The 20,747-nt window shown below is 39.9% G+C and overlaps 1 protein-coding gene across 14 annotated transcripts in view; it reads left to right on the top strand.

The window, feature by feature from the left end:
* The window catches only part of TENM3 (teneurin transmembrane protein 3), a 613,263-nt gene that overhangs the window by 456,345 nt on the left and 136,171 nt on the right, over positions 1 to 20,747 (top strand). For all 14 annotated transcript variants that reach the window (XM_060652873.3, XM_060652872.3, XM_060652870.3 and 11 more), the window contains one exon: positions 17,853 to 17,975. In XM_060652873.3, coding sequence (XP_060508856.1) covers positions 17,853 to 17,975 — 123 coding nt within the window. The remainder of the gene's footprint in view (positions 1 to 17,852; positions 17,976 to 20,747) is intronic.

Genomic DNA, 20,747 nt, shown 5'->3' with positions numbered 1-20,747 from the left:
CCTGACTGAACCACCCAGGTGCCCCTAGCTAACCCAAAATCTTGATGCTACACATGTCAGAAAATGCCCAGAAATCTTGTCATAAATCATAAACATTATTGGAACATTATTTAGTCCAAATAAATGTTGGAATAATTACGTCAACATTATTTAAAACTACAGCAGATTCGAGTCAGACTTCCAATGACACCATCATGGGCATTTAATTTAACCTCATTGACATTTCCATATACTTTTAGACAGAGTCTGAAAATTCAAATAATTTCCCAGGTAGAGTAGCACTAAAAGTGTCTGTACACGTTCTTTAAATTTAAGGAAAATGAGAGAAGACAAAAATCTTACCAAATTATATTGCACTGGCATATATTATCAATTTTTGGCTCGGTTTATTCCAACCAGTAATTCATTTGACAGCATTTTTTTTTCAATAACAGCTTTATTGAGGTATAATTCACATACTGTACAGTTTACCCATTGAAAGTGTGCAATTCACTTGGTGTTTAATATATTTGCACGATTTGCAACCTTCACCACCCTCAATTTCAGAACGTTTCCATCACCTCTAAAAACGAATCCCTGTTCTGTTTAATAGTTGCATCCCATTTCCCTCCGAAACCCCCATGTTTTTTTTCCCCCGTGCAAAGATCTTAAGTTTTAAGGGACTGATTTGTTAACTCATTTCCTAATAACAAGAAATAGCCCGGCCTGGTTTTGCTGGACTCCTCACGTATGCTGCTAAGCGAAGAACTACATTGCATTTCCAATATTCCTTTTCGTTTAAAAAATACATGTGTAGTTATTTATTTCCTTTGAACAGCTGCTACCAACCGATTCCTAAAATAGATGTTGTCACATGGCTGCTAAAAAGGCTGTTTAACAACATAAGCATTCCCTAGATCTAGCAAAACATAACCTGTTGGATTTAGGTTCATTGCAGTTACGATTCTGTGGCAGTTATCTGTCCTACTTCTGTGTCGATTTGCATTTTATGAACATTTTTACCTCTCTGTGTACCTTGAAATTGATTATGGTACCAGCTATATATATGCAGCTCAGGGTCAGAAGGAAAAATATGCCAGCGCTTTGTGCTTCATGAAAAATCAACCATTTCAATATACATGGCAAAATAAAATGTGTTGTGACCTTCTTTTTTTTCTTTTTGGACATGTCTTCGTAATAAAACTGCTGTTTTATTAGGTGATAGAACACAGCCAAGCAACGTATTACATACCATTTCTCACTACGCCTTCTTCCCTCAACTCCTGGTTGCACTACCTTTTGCAAAATGCGTTTTGTCTGGGGTGGAACGCTACCTTTTTAATCATACTAATGTGATTTCATCACATTGGAGAAAAAAACAGACTACCTATATTTTAGAGGCTTGAAGCTTATAACCTAAAATTTTTAAATCAATCTATCAATATTTTATATCATCCTTGGATACGTGAAATGAAGGACAGATTTAAACCTGATTCAGTGGTGAACGCAGGGTCAGAATGAAAGAGTTCGCCTCTAGAAGAGGAGGAAAATAGTCATAGGATAAAGCATATTACTATCAGCACTCTGCAGTGACTCTATAAATCCAAAAAGGAGAAAATCCACTAAGGACCCGTTCGAGATAGTTGTAATTTTTCCTTATTGAGAACAGCACTTTGTGTGGGTGAAGTGTGTGTGTGTGTGTGTGTGTGTGTGTGTGTGTGTGTGTCCGTCCACAGAAAGTTGAGCTATTTTGTCATATTTGTTCTCTGTCCTGACTTTTGCTGTGAACTGTAGAAATGTATAGAAAATACTAGTTTTCTGTGTCTGCATATCCTGTAGAAGCCTAGCAGAGGCTGAGAGGTCACTTAAAATTCAATTCCTTTATAATCACCTCTGTATAATTGCGTCGGTAGCTTCTGAATGGAGTCCAAAGCAAGCAAGGGAGGTATACTGCATGCTCCTCTTGTGGACATGACAAATTTTTTGCTGCTTTTTATTAGCACAACTTAAAGATGCCCAGTGTTGAGTTTCTCCTGATATTTATTACTACGCGTAAAAAAGAAATCACAACCAATTTCAAGAAATTAATACAAATATAGGAAATGCACTCCTTCCCTCCTCCCCCCGGAATCATGTATTTTACTCTCAGCTTGATACGAGGTCAGTGAAGGTAAATCCACGAGAAATACTCTATGTAAACGGACTGTTTTTCCCATTCAAATATAAAGATCTCCCTGACTTGAAAAACACCCAAGGACGACAACAGTAAGAAATACCTTTCAAGTCAGCTAAACTCCAGTTTCTGCCAGACATAAATATCTTCTCTGTGAAATACGGTGCTGTTTTCTCTGTTTTAGGCTATCATTTTTGCAGAATGTAGCAACATCTCCTGACTAATGACAAGTGGAAAGCATAATACAATATTTACCATTTCAGTGCTACATTGCATAAATATTTAATTGGTGTTGCAGATGTCATTTGCTTTTACATTAGTGGTACTGAGAGCCGTGTGTTCTGAGAGAAATATCTAAACACAGAGGGGTGAAAGGAAAAGTAACTGGCACATAAATGATTTTTTCAAAAACTTGATAGATTGCTAGGAGTTAGAGGAAGGAATTCATCATAAAACCTTTACATTCTATTGAATCTGTATTCAAACAAAGGTCTCGTCCTATAGTATAACGGGTAAAATAAAACTCAAATACGTATAGGCTCTCAATTTATTGTCTCTGCGTACCCTTAGAATGTCAATCAACTCCTCATACCTCGCCTTTCTTCCTTAAAATTAAGGTTCCACGCTTTCTCTGTTAGTACTTTGTAATGTAACACCAGAAAAGGAAGCGACCGTTCGCTCATCCATCCATCACTCATTCAATATTTATTTATTGCGACACTGTGACAGATACAGAGGCGAACGAGATCACACGGTCCTTGCCCTCTTAGAGATGACATCTCAGGGCATGCAAACACTGAGCACTTAATTAGCATCATGAGGACTATTTAAACGTAGGAGACGAGAGACCGCATCAAAGGCCGAACTTCCGGAGTCTGAGCATTAGAGAACGGTTTTCCTGCAAAAGCCTGAATAATAAGTAGGATTGTGTGTTTGGACATAAGCTGACGTAAGGGCAAATCTGAAGTGTTCCCACATAACCGAAATGTAGCCCAAAGAATCATTTTTCAGGAATATTAAAAGCAATATATTGTGATATAATAAAGATAAAATCGAGACGTGTCTGCAGACAAAAAGGGATGATACACCTTTGTTTTCGTTGTTGACTTAGTGTAGCTAGGAACCCATCTTGTAGGTAACCATCTAGAAGGGGGAAAGAAATGTTAACCTTGGAAGGTTGGGACAACTTGATTTAAAATTGCCACAAGGGGGCACCTGGGTGGCTCAGTCAGTGAAGCATCTGACTTCTGCTCAGGTCATGATCTCACGGCTCTGGCTCATGAGTTCGAGCCCCGCATCAGGCTCTGTGCTGATTCTTTAGATTCTGTGTCTCCCTCTCTCTCTGCTCCCCTCCTGCTCACATGCATGCTCCCTCTGCCTCTCTCTCTCTCTCTCTCTCTCTCTCTCTCAAAAATAAAATAAAAACACTAAAAAATTTTTTTAATTAAAAAAATTGCCACAAAAATTTATGGTCTGTTTATGTTTGTTTCCCCCCCCCCTTAATTTTATTTTGTGTTTTATTTTTTTATTATTTTTTTAATGTTTATTTTTGAGAGAGACAGAGCATGAGTTGGGGAGGGGCAGAAAGAGAGAGAGAGAGAGAGAGAGACACAGAATCCGAAACAGGGTCCAGGCTCTGAGCTGTCAGCACAGAGCCCGATGAGGAGCTTGAACCCATGCCATGATATGGACCTAAGCCGAAGTCAGACTCTCAACCGACTGAGCCACCCAGGCACCCCATCCCCTTAATTTTAGATAACAAATACACATACTTGGAGAGTTTTGTTTGTTAAGTATGCCCAGGAGACAGTTTTAACACTGTTAAAAGAGATGGTATTTGTGAGTTCTTTCTAAACATCCCTGAGTACTCTATTAATCTCTTTTGAAGAAATTTAACATGTTTCCTGTATTTCAAACATTGTTAGGAAATGAAAATCATGTTGCTCTGCTTTTAATAACCATAGAGGTCAGCCTGTCCAATTACTATTATTGAGTTGGACCTAAAAGACATTACTTTGAGACCTGTCCCATTGTGCATTTTAAGTACATAACAAACGGAATCAAGGAACAATTATATTTTAATCTAGACCCACTTCTGTATACTACTCAGATGGTTTTTGAGATAAAATTCAAGGTTTTGAAAGATAAGAACTCCCAGTCTATCCTTTGCCTGGTGGATTCCGTCACTAGTAACTTGTTCAGGTTTCCAGAGACGGAACTTAGTGCTCTTTTCCCAGTGGTCTTCGTCGGGAAGGTGACGTAACATTGGCCAGCTCTATCCTGGAATCGTCTTTTCTCCCTAATACTTGACCCACAGACTGATCTTTCCATCTGCCTTCACTAGGGAGCTCTTTCGTCACTTGTAATAGGCCTTCTGCCCCTAAAGCAGAGAACACCTTCCAGGCACTTCCCTACATTTCCCGGGACTACAGAAGGATATCCAAGACGACCTTGAAGGTCACTGCATGTGATTCTAGAATACGGGTTCCTTCACTGTGGGGAAAAAAAAAAAAAATGATGCAAGTACTCTTTCATAGTGGAATTTGTTTTTTATGGGCATTTCCTTATAATTATTACCAAGTAGCACAGTCAATTTAATTCCATTAAGCGTAGCAATTATTGAATTTCTCTCCGAAACACTGAATTCACGAAGATGAGTGAGACGTAATCTTTACCGCGATGATTTGCATTATCCCATTACAACATACTTTCAGAATGCTGTTTTTAAGTGTAGACCGTCAAAGCAGGAAGATTTGAGTTTTGTATCCTACCTCTGTCACTTACCAGCTGTGGAGTCTGGAGCAGGGAACTACCCTCCATAAACTTGAATTTCCTCATCAGTGTAGGTAGGATTAGTAAGAGTACAGCTCTTGGAGACCTTTAATAAAATAATGAATGTGCCTGATAAAATGTAAGTGCTCAAATAGCTTTAGCTGCTATCATTGTTCCTTATAGCAACATAGTAAATCCAATATAATTATCCACACTTTTTAGAAGGAGAAGTCACAGGCCCAGAGAATCAGTGGCTTGCCCTGTGGTAAAGACAGTGTGTATTTGAACAGGGACTATACTCTGGGTCTTTTGATCTTGAATCTGGGACTTTTCCCCACCATTTCGCAAGGTATTGTTCCTCACAAGGATTTAAGAATTTAAAGGCGGTACGTGGACAGGAGAGAATAAATAAGACCGAATTACAAAATGAGGAATGTATTCCCTTTTGTATTCTTACCCCATCGCATCTGATTCTGTCATGACGAAGCTGTCGGCACATGTTTGCGTGTCAGGACACGTATCTGTAATCCTTCTTTCACGAAAAAGAACTCTTTTGCTGCCTATCATTTCTGCATAGATTTTAATAACATCGCTTATGGTTGAGTCCATTTATTCTTATTGTCTTCTGTTTGTATCAGGAGATACTGATTTTTCCTTTAAGGTGATGCTATAACGTGTTCTCTGAAAATAAATGTATTTAAATTTTTAAGCTAATAATCTCATGGAGGAAATAAGTATGTAAGTGTAAAAATATTTAGTTTTAAGATAAAAAGGCACAGATGGTTCACAATTATATCATAAAGGCGATGGGCACATTTTTAAAAAACGTATAGGAATCATTGCTGAGGAGACTGAAAATGCTGTAGGTCCCCTTCATTGATTATGTCTTTTTTTAAAAAAAAAAAAAATGTGTTAATGCTTATTTATTTTTGAGAGAGAGACAGAGTGTGAGGGGGGGAGGGGCAGAGAGAGAGGGAGACACAGAATCCGAAACAGGCTCCAGGCTCTGAACTGTCAGCACAGAGCCCGACCCGAGGCTCAAACCCACGAACCGTGAGATCGTGACCTGAGCCAAAGTCGGATGCTTAACCGACTGAGCCACCCAGGCACCCCCATTGATTGTGCCTTTTAATTTCATTCTAGATCCTTAATCTTTTCACTAACTACGTTGGTAGTTTAACAGCCTAACTGCGTGATGTGGTTAGTGAGCCTATGTGAGGTACACAGCATTTGTACATAAAACCTAACCATATTATTTCCGTCATTTCAGATAATTACAAATTCTACCATTCTTCCCTATTTTTAGAGTCAAGATATTTTTAGATGCTTTTCACTTCTTCTGAGAAATTCTTTATAATCTTAGAAAAGAATCACAGAGAGAGAGAAGCAATGCATGTTTAAAGCGGGAAAGTGGGCCATTTATTTTTAGGAAAGGAGTGTGAGACCACCAGAGACAAAGGCAGGTTGACAGCGTGAGCCGGTGTCCTGATCAGAGATGACAACTTCCTTTGTGTTTGACTTTGACGTAAATGTCCACAAATGCTTCATAAATATCCATCAGTAATCATCAAGATAAGTTCATAAGTAAGGAAACCTGCCCTCCAAGTCAGCCCAGGTTAATGGGGAAGCATCTGGAACACTGGCTTCCGAGGATCTGTTCCCACCTGTGTGATGACATGAGACGGTCAAGGAAGACTGATAAGATCGGTCAAAGTTACTGTCATGTACCAGGTGCCTGAAGTGGTCAGGTAGATTGCATGTCACTCGTCAGAATTGACGAGGCAGACGGTGACCACATTTTTGTTGATGAACCGTGGATAACAGCAAACTACCTGAGCTGGTTGTGCCCAGATTCCCGAAGGGTCGTTGATCTTGTAGCAAGTTGCCACTCAACAACCATGCATGCACACTCATGCGCACATGTGCACACACACTCACAGATCATATTTTCCCTCTTTGGGAGAAATGGCCTATTTTGGAGGGGATGTTTTTCTGGATTTTGCCGTATGCTTTTTAAATGTTTTTAATGTTTTTATTTATTTTTGAGAGAGGGAGAGACAGAGACAGCAGGGGAGGGGCAGAGAGAGAGGGAGACACAGAACCTGAAGCAGGCTCCAGGCTCTGAGCTGTCAGCACAGAGCCCAACGCGGGGCTTGAACCCACGGACTGGGAGATCATGACCTGAGCTGAAGTTGGACGCTTAACCATCTGAGCCACCCAGGTGCCCCTGCACTTTGCTATATTTCAATAAACCAGTTTTCCTCTAGGAATCTCCATGTCCTTAATAGTCGGGTCTTTTAATAAAGAGGATTAAAGTGTCTTACACTTCCAAAGAATCGTAATTTTCAGGTCTGTTCTACTCCCTTTGCCAAATAGTCAAAACAAGCCAAAAAGATTCTCTGTTTAAGTAGATTATTAACATGCATACACACTGGTTACATAAAAGTAAGATACAGCTCTTAACGCTATTACAGAAGGAAGGAATCCAGATGAAAACTGGCTTTTGAATAATGAGTAGATCCATGAGGTTTCAATGGCAAAGCTGCTAACAGCTGTCGCTGATGAATCCTCTGTTACGTACATTTCGTGAGAAGAGCAAGGTCAGTATATTGGCATGCAGGGAATGGTCCATACATCATGTAAATGATTTCATTGTGTATTTTGAATGCTCTTGAAATTGGTCCTCTTGCCATATTCCTTAATGCTGACAACTGTTTCCTCAAGGATTACCCAGTCGATTGATAACGACTGGCCCCTTTGGACCCCTAATCATAATGGCGAACACGTTGTTCTCTCCATGAGCTTGGAGACTGAATGCTTCTTTCATTCAGAAAACAGAGCCTGGACGTGAGAGAAAATGAAGGAAACGTTAGGAAAGCAGCCTGTTTTCGAAGTCCTGATTTCATTCCCTTGGTGACAGACACAACAGCTGGATTCTCATAAGCCCCGTCAGCCTCGTCATTGGCCGTCAGTGGATGGCTAGAGTAACTGTCCCCTCAATGGCACTTTCAGTGTGTCACACTGAATCGACACAGGAAAGGAAAAAAAAGCAATGAAATTAGTGAAATTTTTAATATACACTTAATTTTTAAGAGAACAAGAGTCAAATATTCTGGCAAATCTATGTAACTGAATCACTATCTCATCAAGACATTTTCATCACCCAAGTGATTCTACCTTAACATTGGCAACATAATGCCAAAAACAGAATAGAAAGGAGAAAGACCCAGAATGGACATATATCAGCAGCCATTCCTTTTCTCTTTCCCCCTCCCTCCCCGAAAAATTGTTAGTTTACATAAAATCTATGATTTTAGCATGTTATCTTCTAATACTCCGAGGAACTTCCTACTCAAGTGTTATTAGCTCCTTTGAATATCAAAATATCCTATGGTTGGGATAATACCCTTCTCCTTCGTGACAGCTTGAATACGTACTAATACGAAAGTTTTCCAAAAATACTGATTTTTGAGTGACCATATTTGGGATCGATAGATAGATAAATAGATAGATAAATAAATACAACCGTGTTTGGGAGGCAAGATACAGACGGTTGGAATAATATTAGACTTAGAAAGCTAATAACAAATAATAATGGATTCAAATGCCAAAATATTGCCTAACACACTCCCTCAACATGTATATGAACACAGCAGGAAATCCAAAACAAAAGCTAATTTATGGAAAACTATGTATTCCTAATGACAGTTCAGACCAGTAGGGGTCCAAGTTACAAACTACATCTTTACATGAGATGCTTTCATTTCGCATTGAAAACCGGGCTGTATCCTGTAAGCATGTATCACATCAAATCATTACCTTATACTAAAGAGGATTTTCCTGAGTTTGTTCCATAAAATCGAATCACTGCACATGCGCATCCTGTGTATTTATGTATTCATGAAATTGAAACAAAAAATGAGGAAATGTTGCCTTCAAAGCCCAAGATACGGGGGGAATTGTGTGCGTGACGTGGTAGTTCGGCCTCTGCCATTTTATTTTCAAAATTTAAAAAAAAAAAAAAAAAAGGGACAGCATTAGTATTCTAATATGTTGATATCTTATTGATGCCTGATGTTTTTGCCCATACTCAATGATGTAGTCTAAATATTCCTATTTTAAAACATATCGACGGACCAAAGAACTTAAATCTGGGAAAGACCTTAAAGATCGTTCCGTGCAAGCTCTTGAGATATTTATATAAACGGGAGATATAAGTCTCAGAGAAGCCCAGTGACTTGCCGAGGTCCCACAGGTAGTTGGAGCCAGAATCGAGACGGGACCCAGTTCTCTTTTAATATAAACAAAGGCTCCACGAGGCGCCACAGGCAATATGTTGAAAACTGGGCCCTTCGCTATAGAAGGTCAAATTCTGACTTTCTTTTCTTGCCACCTCTGGTAACATGTTCTTTTCGTTTTTAATTTTTTTTTTTAACATTTATTTATTTTTGAGACAGGGAGAGACAGAGCATGAACAGGGGAGGGTCAGAGAGAGGGAGACACAGAATCTGAAACAGGCTCCAGGCTCCGAGCTGTCAGCACGGAGCCCGACGCGGGGCTCGAACTCACGGACCGCGAGATCGTGACCCGAGCCGAAGTCGGCCGCTTCACCGACGGAGCCACCCAGGCGCCCCTAACATGTTCTTAATGAATCTTCCTCAGAAAGATTATTTCAGGGAAAACGCACCACGGTAGATGTGAGGTCAGTTACACGAAAGGGGAACTTCCAAGACCTTAGCTTGCGTCGGTGAACTTGCAAGGCTTTGGAAGCGTCAACAAAACTGACTTGCAGACATTCTCAAGATGATATTTTCTGGTTCTCGTATTACCTCATATTTTATTTTCTGTCTTTGTGAGAATGTTTGTTTGATCTTGTAATATTAAACAGCGCTTAGCCAGTAACGGCAGGCGCGCTAAGAACTCTCCTCTAAGTTGCCAAAGCCTCAGAATGTTACTCTTCAGGGTTCTGGTGGCATGAAGCTACGTTCGGCTTTCCGATGGCAAGGGTGCCTGCTTCTGTGTTCGCTTCACAACATCCCCTATAATTTGCTCCATGGTTCTGGCAGATTGCTGGACCGTGTCACCAGCTGTCACCACCCCTCCTTCCCATCCGTGTTTGGCAGTATCCGAGAACGCAATCATGCCAGTAGAAATAATAGTAGCTGTGATAACAACTTTCGTGGCATGGTCCCCAGAGACAAGATCAAAATTTGGCACCTTTTCTCGCAATATGGAACTAAAAATGACACCGAACTTGCTGCTTGGTGGTGTATAATTTTCTTTAATGACACATTTTGGTTTCAAGTATGCCACATGCTGGCTTTTAAGTATCAAACCAACATATATTGGGTAAAAACAATGGCATGCCCTTTTTTTCTATGGGGAAGAGGTAAAATAGCTATAATATCGCGGATTCCTTTCACCTCCATCAGCCTTGAAGGGTAGAAGGAACGTATGCTGTAATTTATTTCACTCAAATGGCCTTTGAGTCTGAAAGAAAATGTCGTCGTAAAATCTCGCTGATAATCCTTCACTAGAATCCTGTCTCAAAATTATTTCGATCAGTGAGGGTTGTTTCTTTTTGGTCTTAACATGAGTTGGGAAAGCCTACGGAAGAAAAACTGAGAGATTATAGAATGGATTTTTTTAAATCGTATAAGAAATATTTCACTTTAAACATCTTCAGATTGGTTGTAATCTAAGAACACCGTGAGGCAACCTAAAAAGATACAGCCTGAAATAGACTATTTGGCTGTTAGTAACCTAGGTTGCTCTGGTGATTGGTGGCTTACCACCCATGTGAGTTACTCCTAGAGTTGATGATCATGATAGTTTGTTTGTTTGTTTGTTTGTTTTTTATGATCGACTTGGGTGATGTTATTAAAAATATGCTCATTGCGTTTGAGGCTGACAAATGTGATTAGATATTACAACTAATTTAAAAAGACTGGGCGTCATCTTGGAAATCTAGGTTCTCCTGCCCTGAGAAAAAGGGAAGAATTAGACTCAGTGCCCCCAAGGCTTCTTCTTACGGTTAACAGTCTCAGAGGCTCTGTTAGTCACCCCTGTTTCTCAGAGATCCAGGCCTCTAAGATCCACTTCAAGCACACTATTGAAAAAACTGAATTATGTATTAAACTTTTCCCTTAACGATCGTCTCATTTTTTCAGAGCTCAAATCCTCTCGTTTATTCCCTTTCTTCCCACACTCGTCTCTCTTTTTCCCCTCAGAGTGCTTGTTTTACCCCCTAGCTGCCAAGATTCGTGTTCTCTTGCAACTCCCCATGCCTCACACTGCAGAAAGTAAAAAATCTATTCAAATACAAAGTGAGATGTTTCAGGTAAAACACTACAAAGTGTTATGGTGGTGCAGAATAGTTCTCAATTCCAGGAAGGCTTCATGAAGAAATATCATGTCAACTAGACCTCCGGGTATCGGTCGAGAGCTCATCGGACACAACTTGGGGGTGGCATCCCAGAAGCCAGGAACGATAGGAACAAAGGCACGGGAGCAGGGAAATTAAGGGCGTGATTTAAGTGGTAGACAAGCAGTCTGGCCAGTTCATGGGCTCTGTGACACATCCACATTGCTGGGCCACAGATCTCCAGCGTTTCGGCATCTTACGGAATTTACTCTCTGCACCTTTTAACCCACACCTCCCCGTTTTCCCTTACCCCTCGCCCCTGGTGACCACCATATAAATTCGACTACTTTAGATACCGCTTATAGGTGAAATCAAACAGTATTTGTCTTCTTGTGACTGGCTTATTTCACCGAACATAACGTCCTCAGGGTCCATCCATGTTATACCACGTGGCAAGATTTCCTTCCTTTTTTAAGACTGAGTAATATTCCATTGTGCATATCCGCCACGTGTTCTTTATCGGTTGTTCTGTCGGTGGACATGGGGATGTTTCTGCCTCTTGGCTGCTGTGAACAGTGCTGCTGTGAACACGAACGTGCACGTATCTCTTTGAGTCCCTGCTTTCAGTTCTTTCGAGTTGTATAACCCACGAGTGGGATCCTGGATCATACAGTTGTTCCAGTTTTCTTTCTTTTTTTTTTTTTTTTTGAGGAACTACCATAGTGTTTTCCAGAGCAGTTGAGCCATTTCACAATCTCAACAACCGTGTACAAGGGCTCTAATTTCTCCCCATCCTCCCCGAGACAAGTCACAGTGGTTTTAAACTACAAATCAGTCTGGGATGGCCATGAGCTGACAGTCGTTAACCCCAGTACATGAATTTGTGTGATCAAATTGCTTTCCTTCTGACTCCCAAGATTTGCCCTAAAGAAGCCTTTCCTCACTCTTCCCTCCAATTCCTCTGATGGAGGCACTTCCCCTTCTACATTGGTATCTTTCCTAAATGAACACCTAGGAGCCTCAGAGAGACGAGCCCCCGCAGGGAGGGTGTGGGGAAGTGAAAATCTACATTCGTTACTTTTGCTATGTGTTAGATGGACTGCTTTTAAATGAAAATTTTAATTTTTTTAATGTTTGTTTATTTTTGAGACAGAGACAGAACGTGAGTACAGGAGGGGTAGGGAGAGAGGGAGACATGGAATCCAAAGCAGGCTCCAGGCTCTGAGCTGTCAGCACAGAGCCCGGTGTGGGGCTTGAACTCACGGACCATGAGATTGTGACCTGAGCCAAAGTCAGACGCTCAACCAGCTGAGCCACCTAGGTGCCCCAGAATAAAAATTTTAATTTAAGTGTAATATTCATTTAGAAAAGTATACAGATCATAAGCGAACATACCAGTGGAACCCCCACCCAGATAGAAAAATAAAATACTCCTGGCATTCCAGAAGTACCCTATGGCCTCTTGCCAGTCATTACCTAGCCCCGCCTCCCTAGAGGTAATCATTCTGGTGGTTTTTGTTCCTACCAGTTAATTTTATCTGCTTCTGAACTTCATACGCATTGACTTACACAATATTCATGGGTTTTGTTTGTTTGTTTGTTTTTGTGAATGGATTCTCTTGCTCGATACTGTGCTTGTGAGATTTATCCATACCGTTGCATCTGGCAATGCCTTATTCATTTACATTGGTCTGTAGAATCCCTTGTATGACTACGCTATAATTTGTTTTTCCTCTTTCCTGCTGGCAGACATCTGGGTTTCCAGTTTGTGGCTATTACAAATAATGCTTCTGAGAACATTCTTGTTCGTGTGTTTTGGTGCTGTGTGTATATTTATTTCTATTGGATATAAGGACAGACATTTGTAGACCAATTGGGGACTTAACCATAATTTCTAAGATGTTTAATACAAAGAAAATACATTCTAATTCCAGACAAACAGCGTACAAATGATTTTAAAATGCTACCATTTTCAGTGGGTAAACATCTTGTATTTAGAAGCCAATTTCGACAAATGGACAGCTTCTGATTATATGTACTGTCAAAAAATAAATTAACAATTTGTGTTAAAATTTCTTTTTAATTTCTTTAATGTGAATGCTCAGTTTTAATTCAGAACAATTCAGAAGGAAAACAGCACCGTATAGGAAGAGAAGTCCTGAAATTGGGTCAAGAGATCTCGTATCATGAGTTGTCTTTCTACACTAACTTTTTAAAAAACATTGGGTAAGTCACTAACCCTGTCTCTGCCTGTGTTTCACTCACAACAGGGATAATGACCCCCGTCAGGCAGTACATTATTAGAAGATAATAGACATCAGAGTATTTTAAAATATAAAAAAACACACTCGAGCAGACATACAGTTACTGCTGCCATTCACAAATTCCATTCTTCTTTGAATAACATTTTAGATACGAATCCAGCCCCCGCCCCTCATTAAAACCGCCCAGAAATACATGGAAATAGCAATATAAAACTGTGAAACAAGATATCAGAAACGAATTTTTTAAGATTAAAGCTACATGAATGCTCTTTCTGTAACTTTGAAATACACACATGTAGCGTTTACATGTAGTTTTTAAATTGCTGTTTTTCAGACTCTTAGAGTTAACCATAATAGCCCGTTGTTAATTCCATTATTATCCTATTACTATAAATTATTCTCCTCAAAAAGAGAATATAGTGCAGTGGAAAAGTACTCATACAGAAGAACCGTGCCTGGAATACACAAATGTTCCTTATTAATATCTTTGCCCATCCTCTGCCGTTAGATGCTATCTCTGCCTTCAGTTTTCCAGATCTAGTAGAAAACATTGTCTAGCCTGCGGCCCCCCCAAAAGTCACATTTCACCTCCTTCTGCGTGGATTTTCACATTCCACTGCCCCCCGGTAGCAGAGAGGACAGGCATGTTGTGGAATGCCTGTCCTCCAGGTCTGGGTTTAAGGGCAACGTCCACTGTTGACCTGCTTGAAACCTAAAACTCTTAAAAAGCCTGTTTTCGGAGTGCCTGGGGGGGGGGGGGGGTCAGTTGGTTAAGCATCAGACTCTTGATTTCTGCTCAGGTCATGATCTCACACTTCTGTTCGTGAGATCGAGCCCTGCACCAGGCTCTGCACTGACAGTGTGGAGCCTGCTTGGGATTCTCTCTCTCTCTCTCTCTCTCTCTCTCTCTCTCTCTCTCTCCCCCTCTCTGTCTGCCCCTACCCTTCTCTCTCTCTCTCTCTCTCTCTCTCTCTTTCTCTGAAAAATATTTTTAAAAGCCTCAATTTTCTCAGATTTAAAATGAAAAAAAAAATAGTATTAAGTGGGGTCTTTGTGAAGATTCAGGGAGATAAAACAGGTGAGGCGGTAACACACATTTGACACATAGTAAATGTCCAGTGAATGTTTTCTTTAAAAAGAGATCTAACACCAACACAAGGAACACTGGTGCAGGCTTGCCCACCTAAGCTCTCTGCCCCGGGGGGGTGAGGGGCTCACAAGAGCACAGAGCTAGCTCCCAGCCACTTCTGGACAACCCCCTGCCCCCCCCACTGGCTCATGCATAAATCAAGGATTGATTTTACCCTTCATGAGTAGTGGCACCAGACGCCTTCCCAGGGCTTCAAACGTGCTTTCCAGCTCAGGCATTGAAGGATTAGCTCATCCGCCTTTATTTGCATATGTAGTTTATTTCACCGATTTTCCCTGCCTTTGTCTGCCAAGACTTCCCACAGAGTTTTATTGCACCAGTGCTCGGTAATTTCTATCGCATTTTTGACTTTTAGGAGTTTGCTGCCTCTGTCTTTGCCTCTGTCATTTTTGGAGTCAGTCTGACTAACACCCTGTATTTGTATAAAAATCTCAAGTTACACGTAATGAGCGTCAAGAGCATCACTAAATACCAAACGCCCAAGATTTTCAAAGTACATAATACCCCAAGACCAAACACCTTGTTGGTCTCTGTTTTGAATGCGATGTTAAAAGATGTAATATTACTGGGTAGGGTTCTCATTATACAACATCTTAAGTAGAACTGGAATTTCATTTTATTGAGATTTTCTGTAAGAAAAATATATATGAGAAAGCTATTGCCTAAAAAAATAAAACAAAAAAATTGCAAAAAAAAAAAAAAAAACCAAAATAAAATAAAATCACTCTCCAAACACACACATAAGATCACTTTCTAATATTTGACATCGTGCAGTTTCCGTTGATTCTCTCTCTTGAGTCTCTCTCTCTCTCTCTTGACTTCAAAGTCTATTAAAACCAATAATATAAGCAAATCTATCATCCTGGGAGACTTTTTATGTTACATAAAAGCCCACAATGATGATAAATTATTTTGTGGAGAAACTTTGACCCTTTCGGAATATTTATCATTGGCATGCCAAAGTATGTCTGTCAAACCTTCTCCTGTATGCAGGACCAGTTCCCATTATTTCATTCAAAAATTGCTGAAATATCTGAAACCTTGAAAAACGTATGAAGCGATAAATGTTTAGAAAGCTCCTGACATTTTGCCGCTCAGATACTAAGCAATTTAATGCAAAATGACATGTGAAGCTATACTTCCTTACAAGTTGACAGTTTTTGAATTCAAGGATTCTATAACGTATATCTTAATCCTTGAAAAACCAGAGTTTGAAAGGAGCTGCTGGCAGATTATAATTCGAGAGGGGAGTATGTACATTTTACAGATATACAGGGTAGGTGTAGCTCTGTGTGTATCTGTGTTTGCTGTGTTTATTAGGGCATGATTGTATTTCAGGTATTGTTCACGAAAGACTGCGAAACTTGTAGAGTGTTGAAATCTTTTCAAATCAAACTGTTGAATCTTTTAACTTTAACTGTGTATGGTACTAGGGGACTTTCATATACTATTTTCATATACTATTATATACTATATACTTTTCATATACTGTTATGCTAATGCAGTCATTAATCACTTACTAATAATATAACACCCTACTCTTATCTGTTCACTTCTTTTATATTATTAACTTTTCCTTTAAATTGCTGTGTTTTCATCCACAACTGTTTTCTTGATTTTGAAACCTCAGAACATAGATTTCATGAACTTGACAGATACTTATTAAGACTTCCTACGTATAAGGTACATGAGATACAAAAGTAAATGAAAACGGTCTTGACGGAGATGGTCGGCCCAGTCAGAGACGGCTTCCCCACATCGTTGGTGCCTACCATCTGAGTGATGAATGGATATTTTACAGTGGATGGTGAGCATTACAGACAGAAGAGACTATATGTTGAGAGCTTCCATGGTCTGGTCAGGTGACTTCATATAGTTCAGTAGAGTACAGAATAAATAAATGAAATACTTACGTACTAGGAGCTGTCCTGCTATATATTAACTAACTGTCCATCATATGCCCCCATAGACCTATACGATCTAGAAAGTTCATATCTATTAAGTAAGGACCAACCTCATTTTGTAAGTAAAACTAGTATTAACAGTATTACATCATTTCATCCCAAGTTGAGGATGAAACCAAAATCTAACCTCTAAACGCCTCTTCTTTCCACTGTGCCAGTGTAATTGTGTTACTGTGTATGTTGCATATGTAATAAGGGCTTGCCTTTTGACAGTGGTAGTTATCATGCTGTGTCTAACAATACTTCTTAAACACTATGTCTTTCTTCACCTCTCTCGTAAATTCCAATACTTATCGTGACTGCAACTGTGTCTCCCTGTGGATATTTAGCCTCCTTGGGGATTAATTCTGAAACTGTATTCTGTGGAACACAAGTGAATGTTTAGTTGAGTGTTAGCAGTCAGTATTATTACAGTGATCTGAATATTTCAAATATATTAAAAATAAAATTTTTCAAATTCTGTTACATTTATAAATTTATAATTAGAAAGTCTTATAGTCGTCTACTTTCTAAATATTTTAAATAAAGAAAATCAGTAAACACACTTACAAAATTTTCATGAATCTGCAAGCTTATCCTACCCACCTCAGAAACTCTACGTGAACTTACCTGACACATAACATGTTACGTCATCCATGCCATTTTTTAATGGAATGTCATAAACTCGTCTTAAATTTAGAATAGTCCAGTGTCACTCTGTTTTGTGCATCGAAATCCATTCTGATCATTTCGTAGGCCAGCAAATTTATCGGTGAGACCAGTAGTTACTTTTTACCTTAGTCCAAATGAGTAGCGTCATGTTTCTTGAGAATATAAGGATGTTGCAACGAAGGTTTCGACATGTGCAAATGGCCTGAGGTCAGGCAAGTTTAGCAGATGCCACTGCAGAGCACTTTACCGCTTACCTCCGCGATGGTGAGGAGTGGAACTCGGACAAAGCAGAGCACATAGAGATTCATTCCCCAGAGTTTTCTGGTACCAATATTGTACTGCAGTGATACCTAAACTGCGATTGTGTTAGAAGCTGTTTATTTTCTAATTGTTGCAACACAATCATCTTTAGTATTTCAGAACGCGGAGATGTTACCGTTACGTAACGTACGAATCCTGTTGTAAACATGCTCACCGTGTGCCGTCCTAGCTAAAAACAGCAGACTTTTCAACAACTCGCATTCTTTACCCCCAGCGATGCATCTCTTTGGCCTCAACTGGCAGCTGCAGCAGCCGGAAAACGACACATTTGAGAACGGAAAAGTGAATTCTGAGGCGGCGCCGACAAACACTGTGTCATTACCTTCTGGCGACAATGGTAAGAGAAAGAGCTCCGTGTCGTGTGCGTTTCTTTTCATACCTCTTTCCCATAAATGCGTTTGTGTCCATGTCGCATCCAGTTATATCTGGGAGAGGGAAGCGTTTGAATTTTTTTTTAACGTTTATTTATTTTTGAGACAGAGAGAGACAGAGCACGAGTGGGGGAGGAGCAGAGAGAGAGGGGGACACAGAATGGGAAGCAGGCTCCAGGCTCCGAGCCGTCAGCACAGAGCCCGACGCGGGGCTCGAACTCACGGACCGTGAGATCGTGACCTGAGCCGAGGTCGCACGCTTAACCAACCGAGCCACCCAGGCGCCCCGAGAGGGAAACGATTTTGAAATACGACGTCATCTTTTAATGAGGGGTTTTTAGTCATTCACTTGAAAGATTGGAAGTTCACATTTTTATTATAGGAATAATACGATTTTCTGCCTTCCGATTTGATGGCTGGGCATTTCTGGCTTTCCCTCCTGCAGTTGTGTATTTGGTTTTACTTTTAGTCTGTAGAGAGGCTATAATTCAATATATCGTCTCTTATATTATCTTGGGCATATTAAGCTTTGTTTTCATTCAACTAGCTTATGGAGTTATAGTATAGAATACTATATTAATTTTGTTATAAAAGCTTTCAAATACAAAATACATTAAAGGATTAGAATTTATTGACCTTTCTCTGCTTGCCCTTGCTGTAAACCTTCAAAAGTTTGCACTTTGGGGGCGCCTGGGTGGCTCAGTCGGTTAAGCGTCCAACTTCAGCTCAGGTCATGATCTTACTGTTCGTAAGTTCGAGCCCCGCGTCGGGCTCTGTGCTGACAGCTCAGAGCTTGGGGTCTGCTTCAGATTGTGTGGCTCCCTCTCTCTCTGCCCCTCCCCAGCTTGCATTCTGTCTCTCTGTCTTTCTCTCTCTCCAAAAATAAATATGCATTAAAAAAAAAAAAAGTTTGCCCTTTGGCTAACAGACTTTCAAAGCATTTTGTTCTGAATTAAAAACGGAATTTAAGAGGTTTGAGAATGTTTTATTTCATTTTTCCATATGAACTCCCAGGAAAATGTATATATACGTGTGTAGATTTATATCATATATAATATAATACCATATACCTGTCTATCCTGTCTATATCTATATTGTATATCCCTGTCTATTATTTTGATATGTGTGTGCGCATGTATATATGTTTTGACACTTGGAATTCTCTGGCTTTTTGCAAAATGTCATAATACTTCATATCTCAAAGCAACCGGATCAGGATACCTTTTTTTGTCACATAAATATATCATCTGCCTTTAAGCAATTCCCAAGCTTTTCTTCCCCCTTGTTTCTTCTTATCTCATGTATTTGTATTCTGCTTTGGCATCAATTATGTTCATCCTCACATGGCTAGTTTCTTTGCAAGACCAGAAAGAAGCTATTGTCGATTTATACATAACATAATATATATTTGTTTATTTTTATGCATATGCTACTATGTTACGTGTAGCCATTCACCAGGGCTAACACTTCTGTCGGGGGTTTTTTTTGGTCTCTGTGTTCTCATCTTCTGTTTTATTTTAACAATAATACCCTATGACGTTTCTCTTCCTTCTTGGGGAGACTGAGGAATCCTATAAGACGTAGGATTTTCATAGTAATAACAAACACCCTTGGCCCCACACCTGTACGGAGCCTTTTAATGCAAAGCTCTCCATGTTCCAAGAAGCTGCAAGCTGGTGACTAACATGTCCCCACACCCGAAGTAATTAAAACAGTAGGTGAGGGAAATTGCAATTAAGTAAACAATTGTGTAATTTTTCGTACACTGATAACACACATGTGAACTGATCGAGTAACTGCACAGAAATTAAGAGTGTTTATTTTTAGTCTATGTAGATTGAAATGTAGCCTGTCTCTTAAAGTAGATGGTTTCTGTAAAAAAGGCCCGATGCTCTTAACGAACCACACATGTAGAGAACTTTTTTTTACAGACCCAAGAAATTAGACTAAAGAGAAAAAGGCTTATTGTAGACACGTTTTATTTTACTACATCCTGACCTGTTAGTATGCTGAAAATGAAAATAGGCTAATTAGTTTCACTATACTCGAAAAGCATAATACCAAGAAAGTGTGGATTCAGAGATGCTCCTCGAGCCTCGTGCTGGTTCCTGGGATTTGGCCAAGAAATCCCTCCTCTGCCTGCATCAGCGTTCCTCAGCTCGCCTAAACCTCTATTCAAATTTTAGCTTCTTCACCTGTTTACTTTGTAACGTTGGTCAAGGTGCTCAGTGGTTCAGATCTGTGAGAAGATTTTAGGACAACCTTGGAATGAACTGTCTGGGATCCTGTCAGTTCCAGGCATTTGAAAGAATATCATGTACATACGGCTTCAGAAATTCTGTGGCTGATAAGAGTTTGCAACTATCCTGTATGACCGCAGAGAGAAATCTGCATTATGTCAGAATCTGCATACCCACACACGCATACATCTGAAATCTGGTTCCCAAAATAATGCTTATCCTCGTTGTGTGAAAGACACCTGGTTTTCTTTGTTTTTTGTTTTTTGCTTTCGCTCTATTTTATTGTGTTTCCCAGTTATACAAGCTGGTTGAAACTCACTTCGATAATTCCACAGTTTGCAAAAGACTGTGGTCCACAGTTTCAAAAAAACACTGTTCTGAAAGTCCCCTCCTCTGAGAGAGACTACAGTTCCCCAGGTGACCCTAGAATGCACTGGGTTCGGTTTTTATGTGCCTGCGGAACAGCTGTATCTCCATGGAAGTAAAGTCACTTCTTTC

Source organism: Panthera onca, chromosome B1 (assembly GCF_046562875.1).
Source record: "Panthera onca isolate mPanOnc1 chromosome B1, mPanOnc1 haplotype 2, whole genome shotgun sequence".
NCBI classification, from domain to species: domain Eukaryota; kingdom Metazoa; phylum Chordata; class Mammalia; order Carnivora; family Felidae; genus Panthera; species Panthera onca.
The sequence above is the reverse complement of the archived record's forward strand: the minus strand, read 5'-3'. Positions and strand labels throughout refer to the sequence as shown.